At 37.8% G+C, this 24,202-nt stretch overlaps 6 protein-coding genes, 1 long non-coding RNA gene and 1 other non-coding gene across 9 annotated transcripts; 3 read left to right on the forward strand and 5 right to left on the reverse strand.

Moving 5' to 3' along the window:
- Nucleotides 1–2,250: 2,250 nt before the first annotated feature.
- On the reverse strand, nucleotides 2,251–2,645 carry AT3G09855. The gene has a single exon (NR_141572.1). It is a non-coding gene; the product is annotated as an other RNA (long non-coding RNA).
- Nucleotides 2,334–2,463, reverse strand: AT3G09865. The gene has a single exon (NR_141573.1). It is a non-coding gene; the product is annotated as an other RNA (small nucleolar RNA).
- Nucleotides 2,646–3,351: 706 nt separating the features above from the next.
- PRP3 (proline-rich protein 3) lies at nucleotides 3,352–4,672 on the forward strand. Its single transcript, NM_116133.3, has 2 exons — nucleotides 3,352–4,020; nucleotides 4,121–4,672. The coding sequence occupies exons 1-2, from the start codon at nucleotides 3,408–3,410 to the stop codon at nucleotides 4,447–4,449; spliced, it is 942 nt and encodes a 313-aa protein (NP_191827.1). The 5' UTR covers nucleotides 3,352–3,407; the 3' UTR covers nucleotides 4,450–4,672.
- A 1,305-nt stretch (nucleotides 4,673–5,977) lies between these two features.
- Nucleotides 5,978–7,350, reverse strand: ATL5. Its single transcript, NM_116134.5, has one exon. It carries the CDS (start codon nucleotides 7,230–7,232, stop codon nucleotides 6,459–6,461), a length of 774 nt encoding a protein of 257 aa, NP_191828.1. The 5' UTR covers nucleotides 7,233–7,350; the 3' UTR covers nucleotides 5,978–6,458.
- Nucleotides 6,559–6,759, forward strand: AT3G62695 (uncharacterized protein; the record flags this gene model as incomplete). Its single annotated transcript, NM_001340169.1, has 1 exon — nucleotides 6,559–6,759. One exon carries the CDS (start codon nucleotides 6,559–6,561, stop codon nucleotides 6,757–6,759), a length of 201 nt encoding a protein of 66 aa, NP_001327324.1.
- A 3,544-nt stretch (nucleotides 7,351–10,894) lies between the features above and the next one.
- On the reverse strand, nucleotides 10,895–16,547 carry ABCC14 (multidrug resistance-associated protein 10). The gene is made up of 9 exons (NM_116135.3): nucleotides 13,946–16,547; nucleotides 13,782–13,868; nucleotides 12,978–13,712; nucleotides 12,725–12,889; nucleotides 12,315–12,609; nucleotides 11,712–12,232; nucleotides 11,560–11,623; nucleotides 11,236–11,475; nucleotides 10,895–11,158 (listed from the first exon to the last, which is right to left on the reverse strand). Exons 1-9 carry the CDS (start codon nucleotides 16,355–16,357, stop codon nucleotides 11,058–11,060), a joined length of 4,620 nt encoding a protein of 1,539 aa, NP_191829.1. The 5' UTR covers nucleotides 16,358–16,547; the 3' UTR covers nucleotides 10,895–11,057.
- A 1,656-nt stretch (nucleotides 16,548–18,203) lies between these two features.
- On the reverse strand, nucleotides 18,204–21,353 carry AT3G62710 (Glycosyl hydrolase family protein). Its single transcript, NM_116136.3, has 8 exons — nucleotides 20,910–21,353; nucleotides 20,615–20,810; nucleotides 20,437–20,527; nucleotides 20,219–20,346; nucleotides 19,789–20,137; nucleotides 19,511–19,696; nucleotides 19,060–19,306; nucleotides 18,204–18,844 (listed from the first exon to the last, which is right to left on the reverse strand). Exons 1-8 carry the CDS (start codon nucleotides 21,187–21,189, stop codon nucleotides 18,369–18,371), a joined length of 1,953 nt encoding a protein of 650 aa, NP_191830.1. The 5' UTR covers nucleotides 21,190–21,353; the 3' UTR covers nucleotides 18,204–18,368.
- A 308-nt stretch (nucleotides 21,354–21,661) lies between these two features.
- On the forward strand, nucleotides 21,662–23,618 carry XT1 (xylosyltransferase 1). 2 transcript variants are annotated; one of them, NM_001035840.2, is made up of 2 exons: nucleotides 21,662–21,827; nucleotides 21,926–23,543. In NM_001035840.2, exon 2 carries the CDS (start codon nucleotides 21,956–21,958, stop codon nucleotides 23,336–23,338), a length of 1,383 nt encoding a protein of 460 aa, NP_001030917.1. In that variant the 5' UTR covers nucleotides 21,662–21,827; nucleotides 21,926–21,955; the 3' UTR covers nucleotides 23,339–23,543. The 2 variants fall into 2 exon arrangements, with proteins under 2 accessions (NP_001030917.1, NP_191831.1); NM_116137.3 differs by having other exon boundaries at nucleotides 21,663–23,618.
- Nucleotides 23,619–24,202: the final 584 nt, after the last annotated feature.

Raw genomic sequence — 24,202 nt, forward strand, 5'->3', positions numbered from 1 at the left:
AAATATATACACGAAAAAGTGTGTTTTCCAAATTTTCACATGTACATAATATAAGCCAAATCTTTACATATTTGACGTATATTTCCTTTTTAAGGAAAGATTCGCTCGATACGATATAATGTATCCAACCACATGTGCACCTTATTATAAAATTGTATAAAGACGAAGTTAAACCATCTGTATTCTGTAATTTCTAACTAAAAACCGACAGAAACTGCTTAAACTAATGAATTGCACAGGTATGTTCCGTCAGCTTCTCCAAATTGTATGAATTATTTATGGTTCTAACAACGTCTTTTCCTCTATCAACGACAGGTTTCACCCATATGTCGTCTCCGCCTTTTGATTTATTTGAGTCCTTTACTGAACCTGGAAGTGGGCCGAAAATTTTCTCTCTAATTTTATTCTTCACGTTGACGACCTCCATTGCCGCAGAATTCACTAGGGAGTGGATAATTTTAAGTTACCCTTACATGAAGTGTTATTTAAGGCGTCGTAGGCAACACAGTAAACTTGAAGGAATTAAACTCTTCGCAAAAAAAAAAACTAGTACTCATCATCCAGTTGGCACTCCTATCTATGGTAGCTGATCTTATGCTCTCTTTGTTTAAAGAGCAAACCAAAATTGTTATTTTGTTGACTTTTGTGATCAGGGTTTGTTGGGTCCTTTTCTCAGTTGGGATGATACTCATATTTCCCGTTGAAGTCGAAATTGTGGCACCCACAAAGTCGAAGAAATTGGATTGAGATGGACAAAAGTAACAAACTAAATCCAACACTTTGATTTTGTCCTTCTACTATTAATATAGTTTGGTCTTCTATTTAGCGTGTTAATGTTTTGATTTGTGGTTTTGTTTTATTTTAGGGTTTTGTTTTGGGTTGAGATTCTGCTTTATCATTTTTTAATATATTTAAAATCTATACTAATAAAAAGGGAATATTAAGAATTATGAACAACCAATGTTGTGTTGAAAAAGAAACGAGCAAACCATTGTTTTTCTACTATCCTAGTAAAAGTTCCAAAAAGAAAAGGTATGTAATCTTATGTATAAAAGACAAAAGATACAGTATAAACAAAATTACGTTGTGTCTGAATGAAAACTTGTTTTGGTTTTCATGTTAGCATCTTGCTTCTCTTTCAATGATGATGACATGTTAAGCCCATTTCTATACGTAGTGTAAATATATTATGCATCATGGCATTGCATATGTTTTGGGCTCACAATTCGATATCGAATTGAGCTTAAAAAATATTCACCAGTCCCATTGGTATCATCATTTAGCTTCAGTTGGATTTTAAAGTAACAAAACTTAAAAGCCGCCTTAACCTGTCCGTGCCTAAATACTGGAACTTTCACTGTTTGATCCAATCCCGTAAGTCTAAAATTTTGTGACTTTTGAGTTTACAGCAAAGACATGAATAAACAAATAATGAATATGTATACATGTTAGCTTTCTCTAAAGCTTATTGCCATTAAATTGAAGCAAGACACAAAAACTGCAAAACGATAAGAAGATTAACCAAAACTATTTGGCTAAACCAAATCAATTACTCTTATTTTGAGGGCTTTTTGTCTGGCCATTGTCTCGTGATAATCACACTCATTTCCGTTCATGTCGTCAAACCTGTTGAATCCACGAAGTCAAATTAAAATGTACGGAGATGATGAAGAAGAGAAACAAGATAGAAGAGTTGTAACGCAAGCTGTGGTTGTGGGTGACGATCTTCCTTATTTCGATATTGGCTATCCATTCAAGTTTAGGTTGTTGCTTTGTTCTACTATTAATATAGCTCGGCCTTGTGATTATCTAGTTACGTTTATTGCTGTGTCTTTTGTTCATGCATATTATTTCATTGCTTTATAATGATACATAATATCATACTTTGGTAATTACTTAGGGATGTCTTTTTGAAATTATTAATCAGTCATAGAACATATATATTCATCCAACTCTAATAGATGGTATATGATATGAATGTTTACCATACCACACAACATACGATGGAAAAATGATGAGTTGATGACAGGTCATATATTATTATGTATCTTGGCATGCCATATGTTTTGGGCTCACAATTATATTTCAATTCTTAACCAAATTGGGCTTCTTAAACATTCACCAGGCCCATTGACATAATCATTTCGATTCAGTTTTCAGAAGGGTTTTTGACTCTAGGATCCCTTTCTCTAAAGCTCATTGCCATTAACGTTAAACAAAAACACTAGAAATCAACAAAAACTATTTACCTAAACCAAAACAATCACAGTTTATACAGAGTACAAAATAGTGTCATAAAACCCAAGTAAATTAGAGAATTGATTAGGGAATATATATGTAAGCAGAGTTACTAATAAAACACCTTCTGGGATAAAAGAGAAGAAGGTATTATCAGCGAAACTCGCAGCTTTAGTTTAGGCCTCACATGAATCAGATAAGTACTTCATCAAACTTAGCTGGGATTAAGAAAGGCCCTTCCATCTCTCTAATTTCTCTTCTCTATTTGAAAACAACTTTTAAACTATGAATCAAACTGCGAGCCTTAAACATTCTCTAAGCATATGAGAAAACAAAGACGAAGAACCCTAATTCTAAGATCCAACATAAGAAAATAAACAAAAACCGAAGAGAAAAATATATCGCCGAATATATATAACAAATCTCCGATCATTAGTCAATCGCCGCTTGAGCTTGGATTTGAGGCAAAGACAAATATATAGGATTTGCTTTTTTCATCATTAGGGTTTCCAGTTTTCAATGTTTTGGGCTTATATTATCGGGCCTTTAGGTTTAATTGGCCCATTAGTTGAAACTATACACGGATGGTTTTCTTACTTTCTAATTGCTACAAACAACAGACTAATCTGTTTTTACATATTTAATGGTTCAGATGTCATCAAAGATTATCTGTCCAAATATTTATATTATAAGATACATTTTAATATTTAATTATGATTTAGTAGAGCGGCCGATCCGTTTTGATATGTTTAGAACTAAAAATTGAAATATACTAAAATCAAAATTGGCAAACATTTGAACGAGTCTCATTTATATGTCCTCTGACCATATTATTTAATGGGCCTATCACATTTCCCGAGCCCAGATAACGTCTTTTCAGTTCTCCTATCCTTTTGGTCAGCTTGTGCATGGTTGTTACTTGTTAATGATGGCCAACATGTTTTTGATCGTGCATTACACTTAGGTATGAGAATCTCAAACATACATGATTATCATCAATTACTCACTTTTAAGATAACGTTTCTTTATTTCATATTCAAATTTTTAATACCCCAAACATTTTCTTATAAAGCCCCATTTGGTGAAATCGTTTTCCTCATCACAATTTAAATACAAAGAACACAACAAACGAACTAGCTTAAGGCAATATACAAGCCAAGCGCTCAGCAATGGCGATCACACGCTCCTCCTTGGCCATTTGCCTCATCCTCTCTTTGGTTACCATAACCACCGCCGATTACTACTCTCCCTCATCTCCTCCGGTTTACAAATCACCGGAACACAAACCCACGCTCCCGTCTCCGGTTTACACTCCACCCGTTTACAAGCCTACCCTCTCCCCTCCAGTCTACACTAAGCCAACTATCCCACCTCCGGTTTACACCCCACCGGTTTACAAGCATACACCCTCACCTCCGGTTTACACTAAGCCAACTATCCCACCCCCAGTGTACACCCCACCCGTTTACAAGCCAACTCTCTCACCTCCGGTTTACACTAAACCCACTATCCCACCTCCCGTTTACACCCCACCGGTTTACAAGCCAACTCCGGTTTACACTAAGCCAACAATCCCACCTCCGGTTTACACTCCACCGGTTTACAAGCCTACTCCCTCTCCCCCGGTCTACAAAAAGTCTCCAAGCTATTCGTCTCCTCCTCCTCCATACGTACCAAAACCAACCTACACTCCAACCACCAAGCCATACGTCCCAGAGATTCTTAAGGCCGTTGATGGCATCATTCTATGCAAAAACGGCTACGAAACCTACCCTATTCTAGGTATATATACATACTTAACTAAGCCTCCCTGATTAAATAAATTTATTATAACAACAGCATTGCTAATTTATAAAACTTTTGGTTTATTAAATTCATGTAGGAGCAAAGATACAGATTGTGTGTTCCGACCCAGCATCATACGGTAAAAGCAACACCGAGGTTGTGATCTACAGTAATCCAACTGACTCTAAGGGATACTTCCACTTGTCGTTGACCAGTATTAAGGATCTAGCTTACTGTCGTGTCAAGCTCTACTTATCTCCGGTCGAGACTTGCAAGAACCCGACCAATGTTAACAAGGGTCTCACAGGAGTTCCCTTGGCGTTGTACGGATACCGTTTCTACCCGGACAAGAACTTGGAGCTCTTTAGCGTCGGACCTTTCTACTACACTGGTCCCAAGGCTGCCCCCGCCACTCCCAAATACTGATCGTGATGATCATATTATGATGATGATGATTATGATTTTGCATGCATTATATAAGAGGTCACTTTAATCAATTTATTATTTGGAATTTTTTCCCTTGAAAATGTTCTTTTGTTTGTTTGTTCCGATTTCATTTGATTCCAATGCAATCTATCCTTTTGGTTATGCTTTTCATTTCATATAATAAAATTGCAAGAGTAAATTCTTTTTTTTTTTTTTTGTTTATGCGACTACTTTTATATGAGAAATTTAATTTAACGAGTATTATTTGTATGAATGATAAAAAAAATAATTTTAATTTATTGCCATTGCGTCAACACGAGTCTACTAAACACATAAACAGCGATTTTTCTAGCTTTTAAAACCGATAAACAATAGTTTACGAGTTTAATGCTCTAGGCATTTACCACAGATGGATTGCACGATATATTTTGATTTTTTTTTTGTTTCCTTCTGAATGTGTAAAAAAAACATATGAGATGTTACATGAACAACAACTTAAAAGAATCTTCTCAGCCAACGAAAGCCTTCTATCTAATGAGGACCTAAACAAAAGCCAAAACAACTCTTTATCTTTCAAAAACAAAGCTGCGAGAAAACGAGAAATGAATCAGGTTTAGTTTTAATCGTGCAACCAAATCTCGCTCTTGCATATTACGGCATATATAGCGACAAAATTATTATTTTTGTATCGCCTTGTCAAATTCATTGCTGCAATACATAAATCATCGTGCACCAGGATCTTGCTGCACCATTATTCTAAGGTTAATTTACCTAGCAATTTGACTTTGTCTTCTTATTTTTATTTATTAAATCAGATTTTATCAGAATCTAATCTTTACATATCTAACTCAAACCGGATCACTTGGCTAGTTGGCTCCACTCCTGAAATTGGTAAGTTTTTGAATATCGAATTAGTTCTAATGATGTGAATGATGTTTTCCTTTGTCCTTTTTAAGCTTTAACAAGAGTATGGGTTATAGAAGAAAGAAGAGAGTCAAATATGTGATCAGATTTTTCCTTTTTGGTCGACATGTTATATCATTACATATATGTATTGGTAATTTGTCCCCACAAATCAATTTGAAAATTGGAGACATGTGCTCAAGAAATAGCTTTTTAATTAACTTAAAGTCGCCTCGTCGTTATACTTTGTTTACTAAGAAATGAATCAGATTCCACTTTCTTTACCCATGCACACCGCACGCGAGTCGGTCGGATGGTCCCTCTTAGACTGTTTGAGTCCATGTCACTTTGTGTACGTGTCACTGAGTCAAAACTCCATCCTACTCCTACCTAATACCACAATTGTGGTATATTGACATATCAATTAAGTTCTAAAAGTTGCTTGAGTCGTGTTTGTGTAACTTGTAAGTAACCACTATAGCCAAAAAACAATTAAGTAAAATCCTCAGCAATTTTAAAGGATTTGCATTGTGTATCCATTTTCTCATAATACGATTATACAATATACATGCATGCCCTGAGAGTTTTACAATTTGAAACAACATTTGACCAAAACTAGTAGATGGATTAAACTTTACAAATCGATACACTAGCATTTAAGGCTAACATTCGGTTAAATTAATAATAATGAATAATATTTTAATTTTAATTACAGAAGTAAGATAAAATCTTGATCAAATTACATTCACTTATTTTAATTAAATTTTAAGAGAAGAAGAAGGAAAAAAAACAAAGAAAATCGTTTTGGTGGGAGAGCTTCGCTTAGCGATTTGCTCCACTCTCCACTGAACGACGCCGTCTGCTTCTTCTTCATCAAACGGCTCCGTTACTTTAGATATCACTTCCGTTCATTTTTCCCAAACGGTGTCTTTTTGTAAAGCAAACGTCCCAGTGATTGCCATGTGGATCCCCAAAAACGCCACGTGTCGTCTTCCATGCCAGTAATACGATTCTGCCCGCTGCGTCATATTACCGGATCTTCAGAATCCGAATTATTATGCCCACCCATTTACCGGGTCGGATTCAGTCACTATCCAATTATGTGATCAAATAATCCATAGCCTTTTCAACGAAGCCCGACGATTCGACCCGTTATCTGCGGGTAGATCCGAATTAGAATCTTGAAATTCCCTGGGAATCTCCACAATGATACCGACTAAATCAATCGGTTCTCTCTCACAAGCTTCCATCGGAAACCTCACCGGCGAACCAGAGGAGGAAGACGGCGTCGAGGATTCGGATTCGTCCGATGAAGAGGAACTTCCGGCTTCGGTATCCTCAATTGGTTTAACCGATGGAAACACAGCAGCAACCGGTTCGGGTTCGGTAACCGGCTGTGCGGGTTGAACCGGAGCTCTACAAAGAGGACAACTTGATCTGGACCGGAACCACGTGTCTATACAATCGACATGGAACACGTGGCCGCATTTGGGAAGGACACGTCCTTCGTCGTCTTCTTCGAATTCCGACAAGCAAACAGAGCATTCCTCAAGCGGAGATTCATGGGTTTTAACGGAGTAGACGAAGATAGGGATCTTCTCGAGCACCGTCGGATCAAGAGGAGAGAGGGAGGATGATGATTGGGTGGGGTCTCTAGCGGCGGCGAGTGATCGGAGGTGAGCACTGATACGGCGGCGAATACGGCGGTTTTGACGGCGGAATAACCATCTAGCGTAGCTGTGGAAACAGAGGATTAAAATGACGGCGACGAAGAGGATGATGACGGAAGCAAGCATGATTTTGCCGTTTAGAGAGTAACGTGACGATCCATGGTTCATGTTTCCCCATAAAGTCTTGCTACTGTCAAACAGGTTTCCCATTGTTTTGAAGATAGATAGAGAAAGTGAAGGTTTTAGAGAGAGAATGAAGTGAGTGGGTGAAACGATGAAGAAGAAGCAAACGAGAGAGAGAGTGGGAAGTTTCTAATGTGGTATAATTCTGTGGGTTTGAATCTCTTTATTTATAGACAAATACTATATGAATTATTGGCTTCTCTTTATTTTATTTATTTTCATCTTCTTTCTATTTGTTTTTATTGTTGATTGTTAACGTTTATACGAGTTTTATATATTGCTAGCTAAGAGGGAAAAATTATCACAAAGAAAATATAATATTTTCAAAAGTGATTAAAGCTTTTGCGACCTTTTTTTTTTTTTGTTTTTTTGTTTTGTGTTTTCATAGAACATATATTCGTCTAATAAGTACTCTCTTTTTTGTTTTTGTCAAATGTCTAATAGCTACTTTATACTTGAGCTTTAAACCCACTTGTAGATGTGAGTTCTAATAAATATCGTGGAGACATTACTTTTGCGCAAGTCTTTGACCGTAGTTTACTTTATTAGTTTTAACATCTTGCTCACCGAATCTTTATTTTTTTGCTAATATTTGTTCAACCGATTTTTTTTCAAGGCATATCAGACGTATAAAAAATACTGCCAATTTTCAAACCATCATTCTACTAAAATTCGAAGTATATAAAAAAAACACCTAAAACGATCATATGCAGTTTACCAAAAAAAAATAAAACGATCTTTTGCATGTTTGCTAGAGCACATCGGTAGATTATCTCATGCATGTCTTTACACTGTTTATTTAAGAAATTCATAAATATTATTGAGCAAATAACATACGTTGAAAATCTAAAAAAAGAGAGAAGTAGCAAGATGGAATAAACACACTAATAGTATAGGCGAAGAAATGCATGGTCCAAACCAATTGAAACGAAACTGAAAAATGCATAACTAAATAAACCGAAACGAATAAAATCTAGTAAGGAATAGCTTTTGGATCTCCATGAGTCATGGGACTCCTCAAGCGTGGTCTTTCAAAAGTTTTTTTTTTTTTTTTTGCTTAAATGCTAAGAGAAAGACTGTCCCTATCTGGCGGCTCTTTATTTCTTTCTTCTTCTTCTTTTTTTTTTTTTGCTTTATTTCTTTCTTTCTTTTTGAGTTTTTTCTATATTTTTTTTGGGTTTAATTTCCGTCAACTATAACTTTATTTGGGGAAGTCTTTTTCAGAAAATGTCTTTAAGACCGTTTTACACATCAGAAACCTACTAATTTTTTTGTCGTGAAGAGGATTTTTAAATGACCCGTCCTTGCTAACGACCTTTGATGCCTTCACCTTTTTTTGTGTCTTGTTTCTACTTTAAATAACATTGGAATTCTTCTCTCTTTTTCCCGTTCCTATTTCCACTTTCCTTCATTTTCAATAACACTATAACAATTTATTATTAATTTTTATAATGATAAATAACATATCTTTTGGAAAACTGAATAAAATATCTAAGAACTTCGTAGGCCAAAATGATTAGAAGATACCCCAACACGAATATTCCAATTTAACCTTACTTAACGGTGGTCCATTTTTGTAGACAAATTAATAATAACAAAATCTTGTATATAGAGGCTAGAGATTCACGTAGTATTCGATTGCACAAGTCACAGCTAATGTTGAAAAAAAAAAAAGGTCATAGCTAACGAACCCTCACATGCTTCTAACTATGTAACACACTAACACATATATTAATATCTTGACTATCGTAATAATTTTTATTTTACTTTTGACATATAAATAACACACGAAGATAAAACAATAAACAACTATTTCAACCTGTTTCGGTTGTGATATTCGGTTAATTATAATACAAAAAAATGGATTGTAAATTCTTTTACTAATTGATTTAGCTAGGGAAAAAGAGTGTATAATTAGACTTGTTTCTACGTTGAGAAATTATATTTAATCTTGTTGGTCAGTGAAAAGTTAATTTTATGATAAGGTCGGCCATTGGTCAAAACATTTTACAACTTGAGAGAAAAACTCAAAAGGCTACATAAACCCATGTGCCGTGCTCGTGCGGGTTAACATGAATATCATACTTTATATAGGTCTGATGATAGTTACTCGTCTTCTACTTTTATTTCAGTACAGTGCAACTTTCTTATTTCCTAGACACACACTATATTATATATATTTCTAAATTATCATAAAGTACTTAAAAATTGAATTCGAATATCAATATGCAATACAGATTATCACCTTTTATATAAAAAGAAATACCATTGACAGGTTTATCCACCAAAATTGTATTAAAGCTGGGAGGTTTCTTAATAGTCAAGAAAAAGAGAAAGAAATAAAAAGACACATTTGAAAAAGAGTTAGAACGAAAAATGGATAATTCCGAAAAAGTAAAATGGATTCATAAGTAAAAAAACTAAAAACATAAAATTGATTAAGAGATTGTATTTCACAACGTTTAGAATACTGCTAGCTAGGCGCACAATAAGTGTTAGAATGGTGTTTAGCGTGTAAGCTGATTAATCGTCGCTTCAAAATGCATGCATGCATGCATATTATTAGTTCGTGATTTCTCTATATTCAATGTTTTTGTTTAATTCAAAATGGCTAAACTTTAAGAAGCTCTGATATTTTACAATCAACGGAACCGTGTGAAAGTCGTAAATAAATGATGTAACAGCCAGTGAAGTTACACTTCGCTAGAAGTCGTGGCCAGCTCATTCATCTCCCTTTTTCAAATTGCTTTTTTTTTATTTTTCAACTTTAACTTTTTCAGTCTTTTTTTTTGGGATTTTTTTTGTTTTTATTTTTCATTTTTAAAATGTGAAAATAATTAATAAATTGGAAAATCAATAATAAACACTTACCTGCTTTTAAGCAAACAGAAAGGCAAAGCGATACCAATAGAAAATTACATGATGAAATCAATAATAAACTTTTAGCTTCTTCAGAGAATGTTCTTTAAATTTGTATTCGGTTTTGGTTACAGTTTGGTGAAATAATGGACAAAAAAACAGTTTATTTCTTTTATATGTTCCGATAGCGTCATGCACGTAATCGCCGCAGTGATCCAAATTTAAATCCCGTGACCTAACAAACAAGCCGTGAGGAAAAAGGAAAGAGTAACTTGTGTGTGTGGATCAATAAAATCTATCGATAGTGAAACCACAAAAGATTAATTATAAGTATATTTGATCTAATCCAAAACCGGATAATGTGCAGAAAAAGAAAAGCGTTAAAAAATAGAAATGATACTTGTTAACATCGTTTTATTTCGTCGGAATGTTCAGTACGGAATCTCTGCCGACCAAAATTGAGCTCCTTTCTATGTATTTTCAGAATCTTTTCTCAAGATTCTGATTGAATCAACACTGACTACATTATGACCAGTCGTAAGTCTCGTATATCTAAATCGAATCAACTCTAGTTACATTTTTTCCTAATGTTCGAATTGCTCATCTTTGGCTTACGGTTTATGTTCTAGAGTCTAGATTGGTCGACATATTTTCGAAAGATAGTTAAGTCTTTTAGTTTCATACATGAAGTATGTTGGTTTCATATACCTGTATAATTAATTTTCCTGGTATTTAGGGTTTAAAACTAAATTAATCCAAATATCGAGCAGAGAGTTTTAAAAGACTTTTTTTAACCAAAAAATCAAAGCATTCGGAAGAACAATAGAGCATTGCCAAAGGAATCTTGTGATTATTGAAATCTTATTAAATCTACATAAACCGTCAATTCTCAACTAAATTATAAAGACAAGGTGTTTTCATATTCATATTAGTTGAGTCAACAAAGTTGACTACTAAGAAAAGAAACGAAAAGCAAAAAAAAAAGAAGTGGTCTCATATTCCGGCAGATCGGAGAGCATACTCTTGAACCAATGCAGCAAACAACGACTGTCTCTCCAGTAAACGGACTGGACTATCATACTCTTTCGCTTTACCTGCAGATTTCACAAACCGTTACAAACTCCACTAATCAACCAAAAAGGTAAACAACTTGTATGTTCTGTTTTGTTACCTGCGTCTATGACAAGAACGCGATCACAGTCCATAACTGTTGGAATCCTATGAGCAATGCTGATAATGGTACAGTCCGAGAAATCCTCCCTGATGATCTTTTGGATCATAGCATCAGTCTGCGAATCAACCGACGCAGTTGCTTCGTCTAGAAACAGAATCCTGCTTCGTTTCAGCATAACCCTTCCTAAACACAGTAATTGTCTTTGACCAACACTCCAGTTCTCGCCATTATCCGCCACTGTGGCAAATATTCACCAATGTTAATGATCATCTCAAGTAACATCTGTGAATTAAGTTTCAAAACAAGTAACTTTTAACTCACCGAGAGAGTCGAGCTTCTCGGGCTTGGAAGCAACAACATCCTTAAGTTGACATCGCTCGAGACTCTATAAACCAAAGAAATAACAGAACAAATTTTATAAAATGTTGGATCAAGAATCGAATAAAAAAGGTTTAATCTTTTAAACCTCTAACCTTCCAGATTTCTTCATCAGAGTATTTCTCTGTTGGATCAATGTTACTCCTTACGGTTCCTTCGAAGAGAACAGGTTCTTGAGGAATGATACCGAATCTTGACCTTAGATCATGAAGTCCTAAAGTGCAGATATCGATTCCGTCGATGATTATCTTCCCACCAGATGGCTCCACAAGTCTAAACAAAACCTGAATCAAAGTCGACTTGCCGCTTCCTGTTCTGCCAACTACACCAATCTTCTCTCCTCCTTTGATGTCTATTGTAAGTCCCTTGAGCACAAGAGGCGTGTTTGGTCTATATCGTACCTTGACATCTTCGAGACGTATGTTACCTTTGTATGGCCAATTTGGAGGTGGACGGCTCTCTTTGATCTCCCATTTCGCTTCCGCGGGAATGTCAGTGAACTGTTTGATTCTCTCAACAGAAACCATCTTGTTCTCAATGAAACAGCTTAGATATATTGCCCAAAACAGAACACCGTTCAGCGATAGTCCGTAAGAAAGTGATAGCCCAACATTCTCTGCATTGAATCCCAAGAAAAAATCATCACAAGGAAAACTAATGTTGTGCTATAAAACAAGCTTAGTCACTCTTCTTCATACCTGGTTTGATAATGTTGCTTGGTAACATGACCATGAACAGAGCCGAGATGCAGAGTACCCAGCTCCCAATCAGCTCTAACCGAAACCCGAGCCATTCGTTTGAACCATTGTTGTGGAAGTCCATCCTGAGATTGGCGTTCACTCGCTTCACATTCTCTTGCCTAAACATTGGCTGTTTCTTGAAAGCTCTGATTGTCATCACTCCGGCTATGCTCTCGGAGAAATGGTGGATTACTGGAGCCTTGGTGATTGAGTCAAGACGAGTTAGTTCCCGAGATGATGCGAGGTAATATCCCTGTTGGATCCAAAAACTCAATCAGATGAAGAAAACAGTAGAAACAGCAGAATGATATAATCTCTTTTAATAATATAATCAGAAACAAATAATATAATCTCTTTTAGCCACTTACCCGGTACCAAATGTTAAGCCATCCAAGCGGAATTATGAAGAAAACAGTAGGCCAAGCGTATTGACATGTTACTATGAAGATGCTGAGAAGAGTAGTATACATTGTGGCCACTAGTCCTATCATGAACGGGATAAAGATATCCACATTGGTCTGATCAGTAGATGCCTGCAAAAACATATTATAGAGATTACTATCTTTAAGTTGAAATCTCCCTGGTTTTCTAGATTTTAAATGGAGAAAGTTATCTACTAACCCGACTGAGAATTCTTCCCGATGGCGTGGTGTCGAAGAATGACATTGGTGCATGCACGAGACTGTTGAGAATCTGTTTGAAGAAGATCTGAGCAGTCTTGAGGCCTAAGTGAGTGACATAAAATGCCCGGAGGCACACAAGAACAATAGAAACAGCAGCGATAATGACATAGACGCGGATGAAGACTGTAGCGTCGAATGAAACCTCGTTTTTGGCTGATGTTTCATAGGCAAGCCAATAATCGCTGGCCATTAAAGAGGCTTGCCAAGCCACAGAGAAGAAGACAACAAGTATCATTCCCCACCAGCCATAAGCTTCTGTTGAGTAGAGTTTGTAAACTTGAAAGCTCACTTGTCCTACTTCTCTTTCTTCTTCTTTGATCAGTCTTGATCCATCTTCTGGTATGTTGGAGCCGAGAAACGACTTGATGCTTTCATCGTTTAGCTCGCTTAAACGAGGAGACTCCATCGAAGTAGTTCTAAGTACTCTTGGAGACTCCATTGAAGTAGTTCTATGTACTTTTGGTGATTTTGGTTGACGGGGAGACTCTATTGAAATACTTCTCTGTGTTATTGGTGATGCCATTGGCACATTTGCTGCAGTGGCTGATGCCGAGCCAGCTTCAACTAGCTCCATTGATGTCTCGTGCGCTGCTACCAATTCCCCAAAGTCTAACCCCGAGCTCACTAATTCGTCGTATTTTCCTGACTGCACAATCATTCCATCTCGCATAACCTGTAAAATGGAACCACTCATTAGCAAACCACTCAACAAGTTTTAATCTTTACTTCCATCTAACCGTACCAAGATGCGATCAACGTTGTGAAGGAAGTCTACTTGATGAGTTACTAGCAAGATAGTCTTTCCTTTTAATGCTCCCCTTACACATTTCTGCAGAAACATAATCACAAAGAAACAAGATTCAGCTTTTGACTTTGATGAACTTAACTGATAATTTAAGTGCTCACCTTGAATATGTCTGAACCGGTATGAGCATCCACCGCGCTAAAGACATCATCAAGTAAATACACATCTGATTCCTGATAAACCGCTCGCGCAAGTTGTATCCTCTGCTTCTGCCCTCCACTAAGGTTAATTCCGCGTTCTCCGATCTCAGTCTGGTCTCCAAACTCCATAATCTGCATATCTTTTTCTAAACAACAAACCTTGAGAACTTCATTGTACTTGCTTCTATTCATAGGAAGACCAAACAAGATATTGTCTTGAACCGTTCCATTTTGAATCCACGAAGTTTGCGCTACATAAGCAGTTGTCCCACAAACCCGAACCTTGCCTGAAAGTTTGTGCATTTCGCCAAGAACTGAAGCTAACAATGAAGACTTCCCTGAACCAACGGTCCCAACAATCGCAGCGAGCTCTCCTTTCTTAACTTCAAAGTTGATGTTTTCAATTGCAGGCTCGTCATCTTCATCATCCCAACTAAAGCTTCCATCTTTGATCTCCACAGCGACATTCCCATCACACCCTTGACTCCTTTCCACAGTCTCTTCCGATAGCTCCCTGCTCATCATGTAAGCATCGAGTCTTCCGAGAGAGATCATAGCCTGCGAAAGAGAGATCATAGACTGCGGAAACGTCCTTATCGGTTCTTGAAGAATCTTGAAAATCGTCGTTGTGGTGAAAACCGTTCCTGCATCAAGCTTGACACCCAAGAAAACCGCGGTTGTGAAAGTTAGCGCCGAGATCAACACCGGTGTGCTCCAAAGCACGATAATGTTACCGGCAATCGAATAAAGAAACTTAGATAGCCAACCAAACTCCATTTCTCTAAACTTGAGAATCCTCTCGTTGAAATGATCTTCCCAAGCTTGAAACTTGATCACTCTCATGTAATTAAGCATCTCATTAGTTGCTTTCATCCGTGAATCACGATTCATCATCAAACTGAATTGATACCTATTGTTTCGTTTCGTTCCCAAGAGAATAAACACGAAGATTCCGGTTAAACCGATAACAGTAGTGACCACAGAAGGTCCAAGAGTGTTATAAAGAAGCACAATAGCCGCAGCTACTTGCAACGGCATGAGCCAGATTGCGTGTAGCTGAAGCATCATATCAGAAAGTTGCTGAGCATCAACGGCCATGTAATTAACGATTTGACCAACGCCGTGATTCTGACGAGCAGAGCCGGTTAGCTTTAAACCTTTCTTGTAGAGAGCTGTTATGAGAGTGGATCTTATAAGCATCCCTAGCTTCTGTGAATTGAAATTGAACTGATGAGTAGATAACACTTCGACGAATTTGGCTATTAGGAGGATAAGAACGAGGTAGTAACCCTGTGACGGCGATGATCTTTTGCCGGAAGTGAAATCGACGAAGCTTTGGATGAGAACTGGTCCGACGTAGATGACACTGAGACGGATGATGGCTAGAACCGCCGTGAATGCGATCTCTTTCCAGAAACATCTGATTAGAGTTGTACGGACGGGGTTTCTCGAGTTCTCTTGAGGTTTGGGCCATTTCGATTCGAAGAGCGTCGCGAGCTTCTCTGCTCTGTGCTCCGGTGATAGAGTCGGAACTTGGTCGAGGTTTAATGGAGATTTGTAGCCTTTTCTTAGTAACGGATTCATCCATAACCAGAAAGTTTTCGATATAAACGATGCTGATGCGTATAGTGAAACGTTTTCGGATTTCTCTACAACGACGTCGTTTGATTTCGCCGGAGCTGTGACGTTGCTGGTGGTTACTACAACTCCGGTGGATCCTTTGATGGAGACGAGGAGTAGAACGGCGGTTAAAGGGAAGGAGATGAACGAAGCGACGTCGTCTGCTCTTAGACTCGCGGCGGCGGGATCGTCGGAGAGAAGATGGAGAATTCCGGAGACGGTGAAGAGAGTTGTGACGACGAAATTGAAAACCCAGTAGATTCGTAACGTTAACGGATGAGACGGAGATGCGAATCTTTTTAGGTGGAGAACTAAAACGGCGATGACGACGTTAGTAACGGCGTGGATTAGCCAAAACAGAGTATCAACGAGCTTTAATTTCGTCCGAGTGGTGAAAAAAGCCGAAACGCAGAGCACGAGAGAGCAAAACGACAGGACAATGGTTACCACGACTGTCGTTTTGAACAAACCGGTTGTTCTGGTTCGTGTTCTTCTTCCGAGTAGAGGTTTAGTGATGTCAGCTTCACCGTTGGTTCTTGAAGACGATGAAGAACAGAGTTTTTGGATAGCGAAGAAGAAGAGGATGAGGAGGAAGAGGACATCGACGGTGGAGGAGAGAAGTCGTTGTGGGCAAGGAGAGAGTAGAATGAATCTTAGCCATTGGATTGGAGCGGGAAGAGATGAAGACGGTTCTATGACGGACGATGAAGAGCAAGAGAGATCGGAGAGCCACGTAGAAGAAAGCCACCGCATCGTCTCTCTCTGAAGATGATAAACTTGAAGATAATACTATCTCTCTGAATTTATTACTAGTATTTATGATCGTTCTTGGTTTGTTATCAACTTTAATGTTTTGTGTGATGCAAGAAGAACTTGTATTTTATTATTAATTGTTTTACAAGTATTAAACATTTGAAAAGATTGATAATGATATCAATCAAAGGCTGCTTTCATATTGATTACTTATAGCCGACTAGAAAAAGAAGACAAAAATACGACTCTAATCAGTAGCTAAATTAGTAATTTAATGATGTGAATGTATTGTCTCTGCATGACACGTGTGAGGAAATCAGTTATGAAAATTGAGTGGAAACGAATAATTAACTTGGACTTGAGAGAGTGGGAGTAGAGAAAATGGATGTCACTTTCTATACAAGATTAGTTTGGACTCAAGTGTTGAGATCTCTCCTTGTTTGATAACTCGTATCCAAGGACCATGTGAGTCATGTGACGTTTAGTTTCAGTCTCTTGGGTTTTTCTTTTTGTTATTAAAATTGACAATCCATTAAAGAGTGTTTAATAGCTTGATACTAACGACATTCTGATCATAGCATGGTCAATTATCTTCTTAGCCTTGCTTTGTTAGCTATTTTTGACTAATTGAAAACTTAACATTATTCAAATTTTTTTAACAAATATAACAATCCTAAAGTCCCAATACATCTCCCGTTGGAAGATTAAGCTTGAACTCTAAAATGAGGTAAGGTGTTTTTGTTCGATCAATGTAATCGTATAAAAATGGTAGTTCATGCGTGACCTTATCATGAATGGAACCAATGCATATGTCCTTGGATCTATGCTTATGTATTTATGGAAACGAACATAGATTCTCTTATGAGCTCTATTGCTCTAATCCTATTTTAAAATTTTACTAAATTAAGAAAAGAAAAATGACATTGGAGTAGAGAATATGCTTTGTACATAGAAATTGATTAATTATTATCTCAACAACAAACCTCGAACCAAGTGAAAATTGTAGAGAATTTTAGTGAATTACAAAATAATTTCCTCACGTGTTTAAGATCCTGAAGAATCACCAAACGTTTCTGTCATCGGACAAAAGGTTATGCATTATTGCTACCATTGTTTTGTCTATAACCTAGAAGTTTTTTGGACCTATATATCACCTATGGCCTAGCTAGTGATTTTGAAATGCACATTCTCTTTAAAAACATCTACGACACCAACAAATCTACATATTATTGCTCTCGTTTGATTTACTACAGTTCAGGATATTCAATTAAACACATGATATTAATCATCATCATCGTTGTTGATCACATTATATGAAAAGCCGACTTGTCTCTTTTTGTATATCCGTTTCCCTTCTGCGTATGAATGAAAATAGGACTGAGAGCGACTATATGTTCCCTCGTAATGGGATATTTTTCATTAATTCTTATTTATGAAAGTCATCCCAAAATTAATAGATTTTTTTTTTTGGTTTAAAAATTAATAGATTTAGGAGAGCAAACTTAACGTTTTAATTACACAAATCTTATACTCTGTACCATTTATCAAACAGTTAGCTATCTTTTTATTATTATAAAAAGCACCTTTTCCATGAAATATCAACGCATCTCAGCATCCGACATTGCATGGTGCTAGGTAGGACCTGTTTCGCCGTCACGTGGTCTTTCTTGTCTTCTCTCCATTTTCACAAAAACCTTAAAGACTTATGGATTTTTTAACTCAAAATGAGAATCTTCTTGCTTTCACATCTTCGAAGCAAACAAAGGTGAAGGAGTGGGCTCAAGCCCATAATGAGATAGGCATGATCGGTCATCAAATCGTGAACAAGTTAAATGTTACGTTTCATGGCCATAGTCCACATTATGTATATTGTTGTAGGTTTCTTTCAATTTTGATATGGAATTTCTAACATAGGATTGCATATATGTAACAGAAATTTAATTAATATTGATCGGGAAAGTGTTACAGTTACATTGTTCATATAAATACATGGTTATCGTACGTTATTGATTTAGGTTTTGATTCCGTATCCGAAGGGGTAGAGAGGGTCGTAGTTCTTGTCGCCAACGTTCATCGGAAGCTGGGTAACATGCTTCATCCACGTGCGAGGCAACGTGCCGGTGAAGGGATGATCACCAAACAAGACATCAGCAACTCCTTGTCCTTCGGTTCCGGGAAGCCATGCGACTGCAAGAGCATCGAGCATATCAATGTAAGGTTCGATCACGAGCGGACGTCCAGTGACTAGGATCACTAGACACTTCATCCCACTACCACACGTGTGGCTGAGCGTGTCTGGACCTGGCTTGGTTATACCCAGCGTGGGGCTGTCCCCAAATGTCTCTGCGTAAGGGGTTTCTCCGACGACCACAATTGTGTATGCTGCGTCGGCGTGAAGCTTCGCTGTATCTTGGTTTGGTTCCTCCACGTAGACAACCTCAGTAGTGGGATCTACTGCTTTCTGGATGGCTTCCAATATGGTGGTTCCTACATATATATGTTTCGAAATAACATTTTAGAACGAATATGTCAATATAGTTAAACCTTGAATATAATTGGAAAGATCCGGGCCACCATCAAGTTTGGAAAGATTTAATGTGTATTTGATTCCATCAAGGTTTTTTTTGGAAAGATCCGGGAAACCAAGATATTATAATGCATGCATGTGTGACGGATTAATATTCTCTGACATTCTAAATTACCTTTTATTTTACCGGTAGGGAGTCCATGTTTCGTGTTAGTGGGCATATCTTCACCGGTTCCGTTAAATCCTTGCCAAGTGAGACTAAAGCCACCGCATTGCCATCCCATGTCGTTAGCGTGTCGTCCCGCGACAACGATCTTTTTCACCTTCTTCGGGAGCGGCACAATTTTATCGGCGTCTGTCTTTCCGTTCTTTAGAAGCACCATTGATTTCCTCACCGCCTCTCTCCCTACTTCTCGATGAGCCTACAACATTGTATTATTAAAGCATATATAGTTAGGTAAGTAAGACGAAATGCTTTACTTAATTTGATGGTATCTTCATGATTTTATTATTTCACACATTGTCCATATTATATAGATTTTTCCTTTTAACTCTTTAAGAAGTTTATTTAATAAAGTTTTTAAATTATGTATATAGTACAAAACCTTGTGTCCTTCTGAATTTACCTCAGATCCAAACTCAGTAGTGGGAAGTTTTTCATCTGCCAATGAGTTCTCAAAGAGACCGATAGAGAATTTGACTCTCAAGATCCTTCGAACAGCATCGTCGATGCGGCTCATAGGGATGTATCCTCCGTTCACTAGATTTGTCAATTTCTCCAAGTACTCTGGATACGCCCATGGAACCATAACCTACGCAACAAGATTCCACATTTTAAATATCTCGATCAAGAATCAGTTTCTTGATCGAGAGTAAAATTAGAAAAGTAAAGAAAAGGGCCAACCATGTCAATGCCGGCATTAATAGAAGCTTCGATGGAGTAAGTGTAGTTTGATTTTTCTATCGGTGTGATCTTATCAATTCCGAGCCAGTCAGAGATAACAAAGCCTTGGAATTTGAGAGTGTTCTTGAGGTAATCAGTGATCATTGCACGGTTTGCATGCATCTTAACACCGTTAAGACTAGAGTAAGAAGCCATGATTGATGCGATCCCTTTCTTCACTGCTATCTCAAACGGAGGCATATGGATACCAAAGAGAGTAGCGTTATCAGCCACAGTGTTGTTCTCATTGATTCCATTTATTGTGCCTCCGTCCCCAACAAAATGTTTGGCGCAACCAGCCACATTAATCCTAACCACGTTTTCACGTTAGTTAACTAGATTAAATAAAAATGTAGATTTCGAAACTTCAGTATTAGTTCTTGGTGGTTACTTGGGATCAGCGAGGTAAGGAGCATTTCCTTGTAATCCATCGATGATACTTTCGGTCATCATATTCACAACTGCAGGGTCTTCACTATAGCTCTCGTAACACCTTCCCCATCTAGGATCTCTGCAAACCTGTTCATCCATTTTTTTTCCAATACGAATGAGAAAGGTTTATTATACATCGACATCTATATTTCTGTTGTAGAATTTCTACATAATTACCGCAACACAAGGTGCAAAAGCTTGAGCGACTCCTGTTGCCCTTACTTCCTGCGCGGTTATAGCCCCAATCTTTTTAACAAGTTGAGGATCCCTACAGCAACACAGATTGACAACCGTCAAATGCCTTGAAACAGCATTTCACATAACCTATTTATATATGATTCATTTACATATATACCTAGTGGCACCAAGTCCGACATTGTGGGGGAAAATGGTTGCATCAATAAAAGTATTGTGGCCATGAACCGCGTCAACAGCGTAAAGCAGAGGGATTCCGAGCCTCGTCGAAAGACTCAATTTCTTCATCGCGTTAGTCTGGAATATCCGCTTTGCTATGTCTTTCCCGGTATCATACGGATTGCTCAAAACACTTCCTGTAACTCGTACGTACACCAATTCAATTATAAGCTTTATCAAAAAAAAAAAAGTTATTCAAAAATTCGATATATAACAAGATGTTGCACCACACATACCGATCATGTACTTTGTGAAGATTTCTGGCACAACAGTGGCCACACCACCGGTAACTTGTGAGAAGTTGAACCGATCAATTTGACACATTTGACCAAGTTTCTCCGGTAACGTCATACGTATCAGCAAGTCTTCTACTCTTTCTTCGACCGCTACTTTAGGATCTTTGTACTTAATGTATCCTCTGTCAGCTGCGGTGGCTTCTCCATAACGGCCGGCGAACAGTATCACAATCACCGCCGAGAAGAAAAAGCTCCTGACGCCGAACATTGCCGCCGCCATTAACGGAGACCCTCCTCCTTAACCAGGGAGAATTCAGAATATTGATTAAAAAGATATAATGATCTTTCTAAATCCTGAATTGAAAAATAAACAAGAACAGATCATATACAGTTTGTTTTTTTACTTACGAAAGGCCGTTAATTAATCTCCAACGGTAAAAATATCTAGCGTCTATAATCGGTTGGCGCACTAAATTTACAACAGACAAAAACGGAAACATAACTAATTTAATCCGGACAGTTGTGTGAGCTCCAAGCCAGTCGTTTTCTGTTTAACAACTTACCGCTTTCTGTTAACGGAAAACAAAAATTACCCGTGATTTAGGCCGACATTTTAATTGGGCTTAGATTGTTATCAACCAAACAAATGGGCTTAGATTATTAAGGCCCAATTTATATCTGAAGAGTGTTTTACCACTAGTGTTTTTTTCACTACACTGATCCGCCGCACCAAGTTTTAACGCGTCCCAGACAGACAGGCAGGCATGTTCTGTCTGACATTTCCAAAAATTCAAATATTTTTATTAAATAAATATATTTTGTTTACTTGTTTAATCCAAATTTAAATCTTCATTGAATGCTTTTTCTGAAGCTTTATCTAATAAATCTCTTCGTTGATCCTTCCTTTCCATTAACGAGGTAGAAATTCCAAAACGCGTAATAATCTTGTCGTCATTACAAATTACAATAAAAAGAAGACATTTTTATTTAGATTTCCCTCTGATCCTCTCTTTTAGATTTCGAATCGAGACCAGATCTGCGTGAAGATGATAGAGAAGTGTATAGGAGCGCATCGGTTTCGGAGATTACAGAGATTCATGCGTCAAGGGAAAGTGACGATTCTTTGTCTCGTTCTCACCGTCATCGTCTTACGTGGCACAATCGGAGCCGGTAAGTTTGGTACGCCGGAGAAAGATATCGAGGAGATCCGTGAGCATTTCTTCTACACGCGTAAACGCGGCGAGCCTCACCGTGTCCTCGTCGAGGTCTCTTCCAAAACGACGTCGTCCGAAGACGGAGGAAATGGTGGTAACAGCTACGAGACCTTCGATATCAACAAGCTATTCGTTGATGAAGGAGACGAAGAGAAATCTCGAGACCGGACTAATAAACCTTATTCTCTTGGTCCCAAGATCTCTGATTGGGATGAGCAGAGACGTGATTGGCTCAAACAAAACCCTAGCTTCCCTAATTTCGTGGCGCCAAACAAGCCTAGGGTTCTTCTTGTCACAGGTTCAGCTCCTAAACCGTGTGAGAATCCTGTAGGAGACCATTACCTCTTGAAATCGATTAAGAACAAAATCGATTACTGTAGAATACACGGAATCGAGATCTTCTACAACATGGCGTTGCTCGATGCTGAGATGGCTGGATTCTGGGCTAAGCTTCCGTTGATTAGGAAGTTACTCTTGTCACATCCTGAGATTGAGTTTCTATGGTGGATGGATAGTGATGCCATGTTCACGGACATGGTGTTCGAGCTTCCATGGGAGAGGTACAAAGATTACAACTTGGTGATGCATGGTTGGAACGAGATGGTTTATGACCAGAAGAATTGGATTGGTCTCAACACGGGAAGTTTCTTGCTCAGGAACTCACAGTGGTCGCTTGATCTTCTTGACGCTTGGGCTCCTATGGGCCCAAAAGGGAAGATCCGAGAAGAAGCGGGTAAAGTCTTGACCCGGGAACTTAAAGACCGACCCGCTTTCGAAGCTGACGATCAATCGGCGATGGTTTATCTGCTGGCGACGGAGAGAGAGAAATGGGGAGGCAAAGTTTATCTAGAGAGTGGTTATTACTTGCACGGTTATTGGGGGATTTTGGTAGACCGGTACGAGGAGATGATTGAGAATCATAAACCGGGTTTTGGAGACCATCGGTGGCCATTGGTTACGCATTTCGTCGGGTGTAAACCGTGCGGGAAATTTGGAGATTATCCGGTGGAACGGTGTCTACGGCAGATGGATAGAGCGTTTAATTTCGGAGACAATCAGATCCTTCAAATGTATGGTTTCACGCATAAATCGCTTGGGAGCCGGCGCGTGAAACCCACGCGCAATCAGACGGATAGGCCGCTCGATGCCAAGGACGAGTTTGGGCTGCTTCATCCGCCGTTCAAAGCGGCCAAGCTTAGTACGACGACGACGTGAGTGAGTGAGAGGATATATTGTTTTGTATCTTTTAATTTTGCGTTTAGGGGACACACGTTTATTTGTTTTATTCAATTTTATTTGTTTGTAGTTTACTTAATTGTTTTGATCTCCCATTCATGGTGGAGTCGTGTATGGAGTATTTAATGATTTATTGTAGACGTTATTTCATCATAATCTCTTTAGCATAACAAATAAAAATTCATCACAATCACTTTTGGATATGATTTCCTTGTAGACTCTCTTAAGACAGACATACTACATGTATATGAGTTTTTGTAACTTTAGGATATTTACTACCTTTGTTCCCGTGACTTTTGGTTTAGCCTTTAGCTATGCTTGTGTTGTGTGTGCTAAAGATTTTTCAACAATTACAATTTTACCTGTAATTTTCAGAATATTAGTCTTGTACACCCTATACTCTTTGGTTTTACGTACGTTCCTCTTATTAACATTATAGCATATGCATATGCATAGAATATTAGTTGAAAAGTTTGAAACGTCGTTGCGTTGTAATGTGGAGTGTACATAGTGATCAATGGTTTAATTGGGATAATTTCCTTTAGACAAACGAATCAAAACACTTCAGAGATAATTTCTTTTGGTGAATTATTGCGTTCGTAGTTTTTTTACTCTGAAGTTTCTTTTGGAGATTACATTTAAATCACGTGTATAACTCCAACACCGCCTCCTTTGTGGAATGCACGACGATAATTTGTCACTATTATCTATAATCAAACATGAGTCACAGGAGTATATGACACAATAGTTTATTTATTAAGTGGTTTGCAAAAATATTTTTTCTCTTCAAATATATGTAGGCTCACTAAAATAATATCTTATTTGTGGGCTTAGATTTGATTC

This window comes from Arabidopsis thaliana, chromosome 3 (assembly GCF_000001735.4).
Source record: "Arabidopsis thaliana chromosome 3, partial sequence".
NCBI classification, from domain to species: domain Eukaryota; kingdom Viridiplantae; phylum Streptophyta; class Magnoliopsida; order Brassicales; family Brassicaceae; genus Arabidopsis; species Arabidopsis thaliana.

Coding starts and splice junctions, on each gene's coding strand:
- PRP3 (NM_116133.3), top strand. CDS start 3,408: ATGGCGATCACACGCTCCTCCTTGGCCATTTGCCTCATCCTCTCTTTG. Junction 4,021..4,120: donor CGAAACCTACCCTATTCTAG/GTATATATACAT, acceptor AAATTCATGTAG/GAGCAAAGATACAGATTGTG.
- XT1 (NM_001035840.2), top strand. CDS start 21,956: ATGATAGAGAAGTGTATAGGAGCGCATCGGTTTCGGAGATTACAGAGA.
- ATL5 (NM_116134.5), bottom strand. CDS start 7,232: ATGGGAAACCTGTTTGACAGTAGCAAGACTTTATGGGGAAACATGAAC.
- AT3G62710 (NM_116136.3), bottom strand. CDS start 21,189: ATGGCGGCGGCAATGTTCGGCGTCAGGAGCTTTTTCTTCTCGGCGGTG. Junction 20,138..20,218: donor CCTTACCTCGCTGATCCCAA/GTAACCACCAAG, acceptor AAACGTGGTTAG/GATTAATGTGGCTGGTTGCG. Junction 19,697..19,788: donor TTAATGCCGGCATTGACATG/GTTGGCCCTTTT, acceptor CTTGTTGCGTAG/GTTATGGTTCCATGGGCGTA.
- ABCC14 (NM_116135.3), bottom strand. CDS start 16,357: ATGCGGTGGCTTTCTTCTACGTGGCTCTCCGATCTCTCTTGCTCTTCA. Junction 13,869..13,945: donor CCGGTTCAGACATATTCAAG/GTGAGCACTTAA, acceptor ATGTTTCTGCAG/AAATGTGTAAGGGGAGCATT. Junction 12,233..12,314: donor AAGCAACATTATCAAACCAG/GTATGAAGAAGA, acceptor GATTCAATGCAG/AGAATGTTGGGCTATCACTT.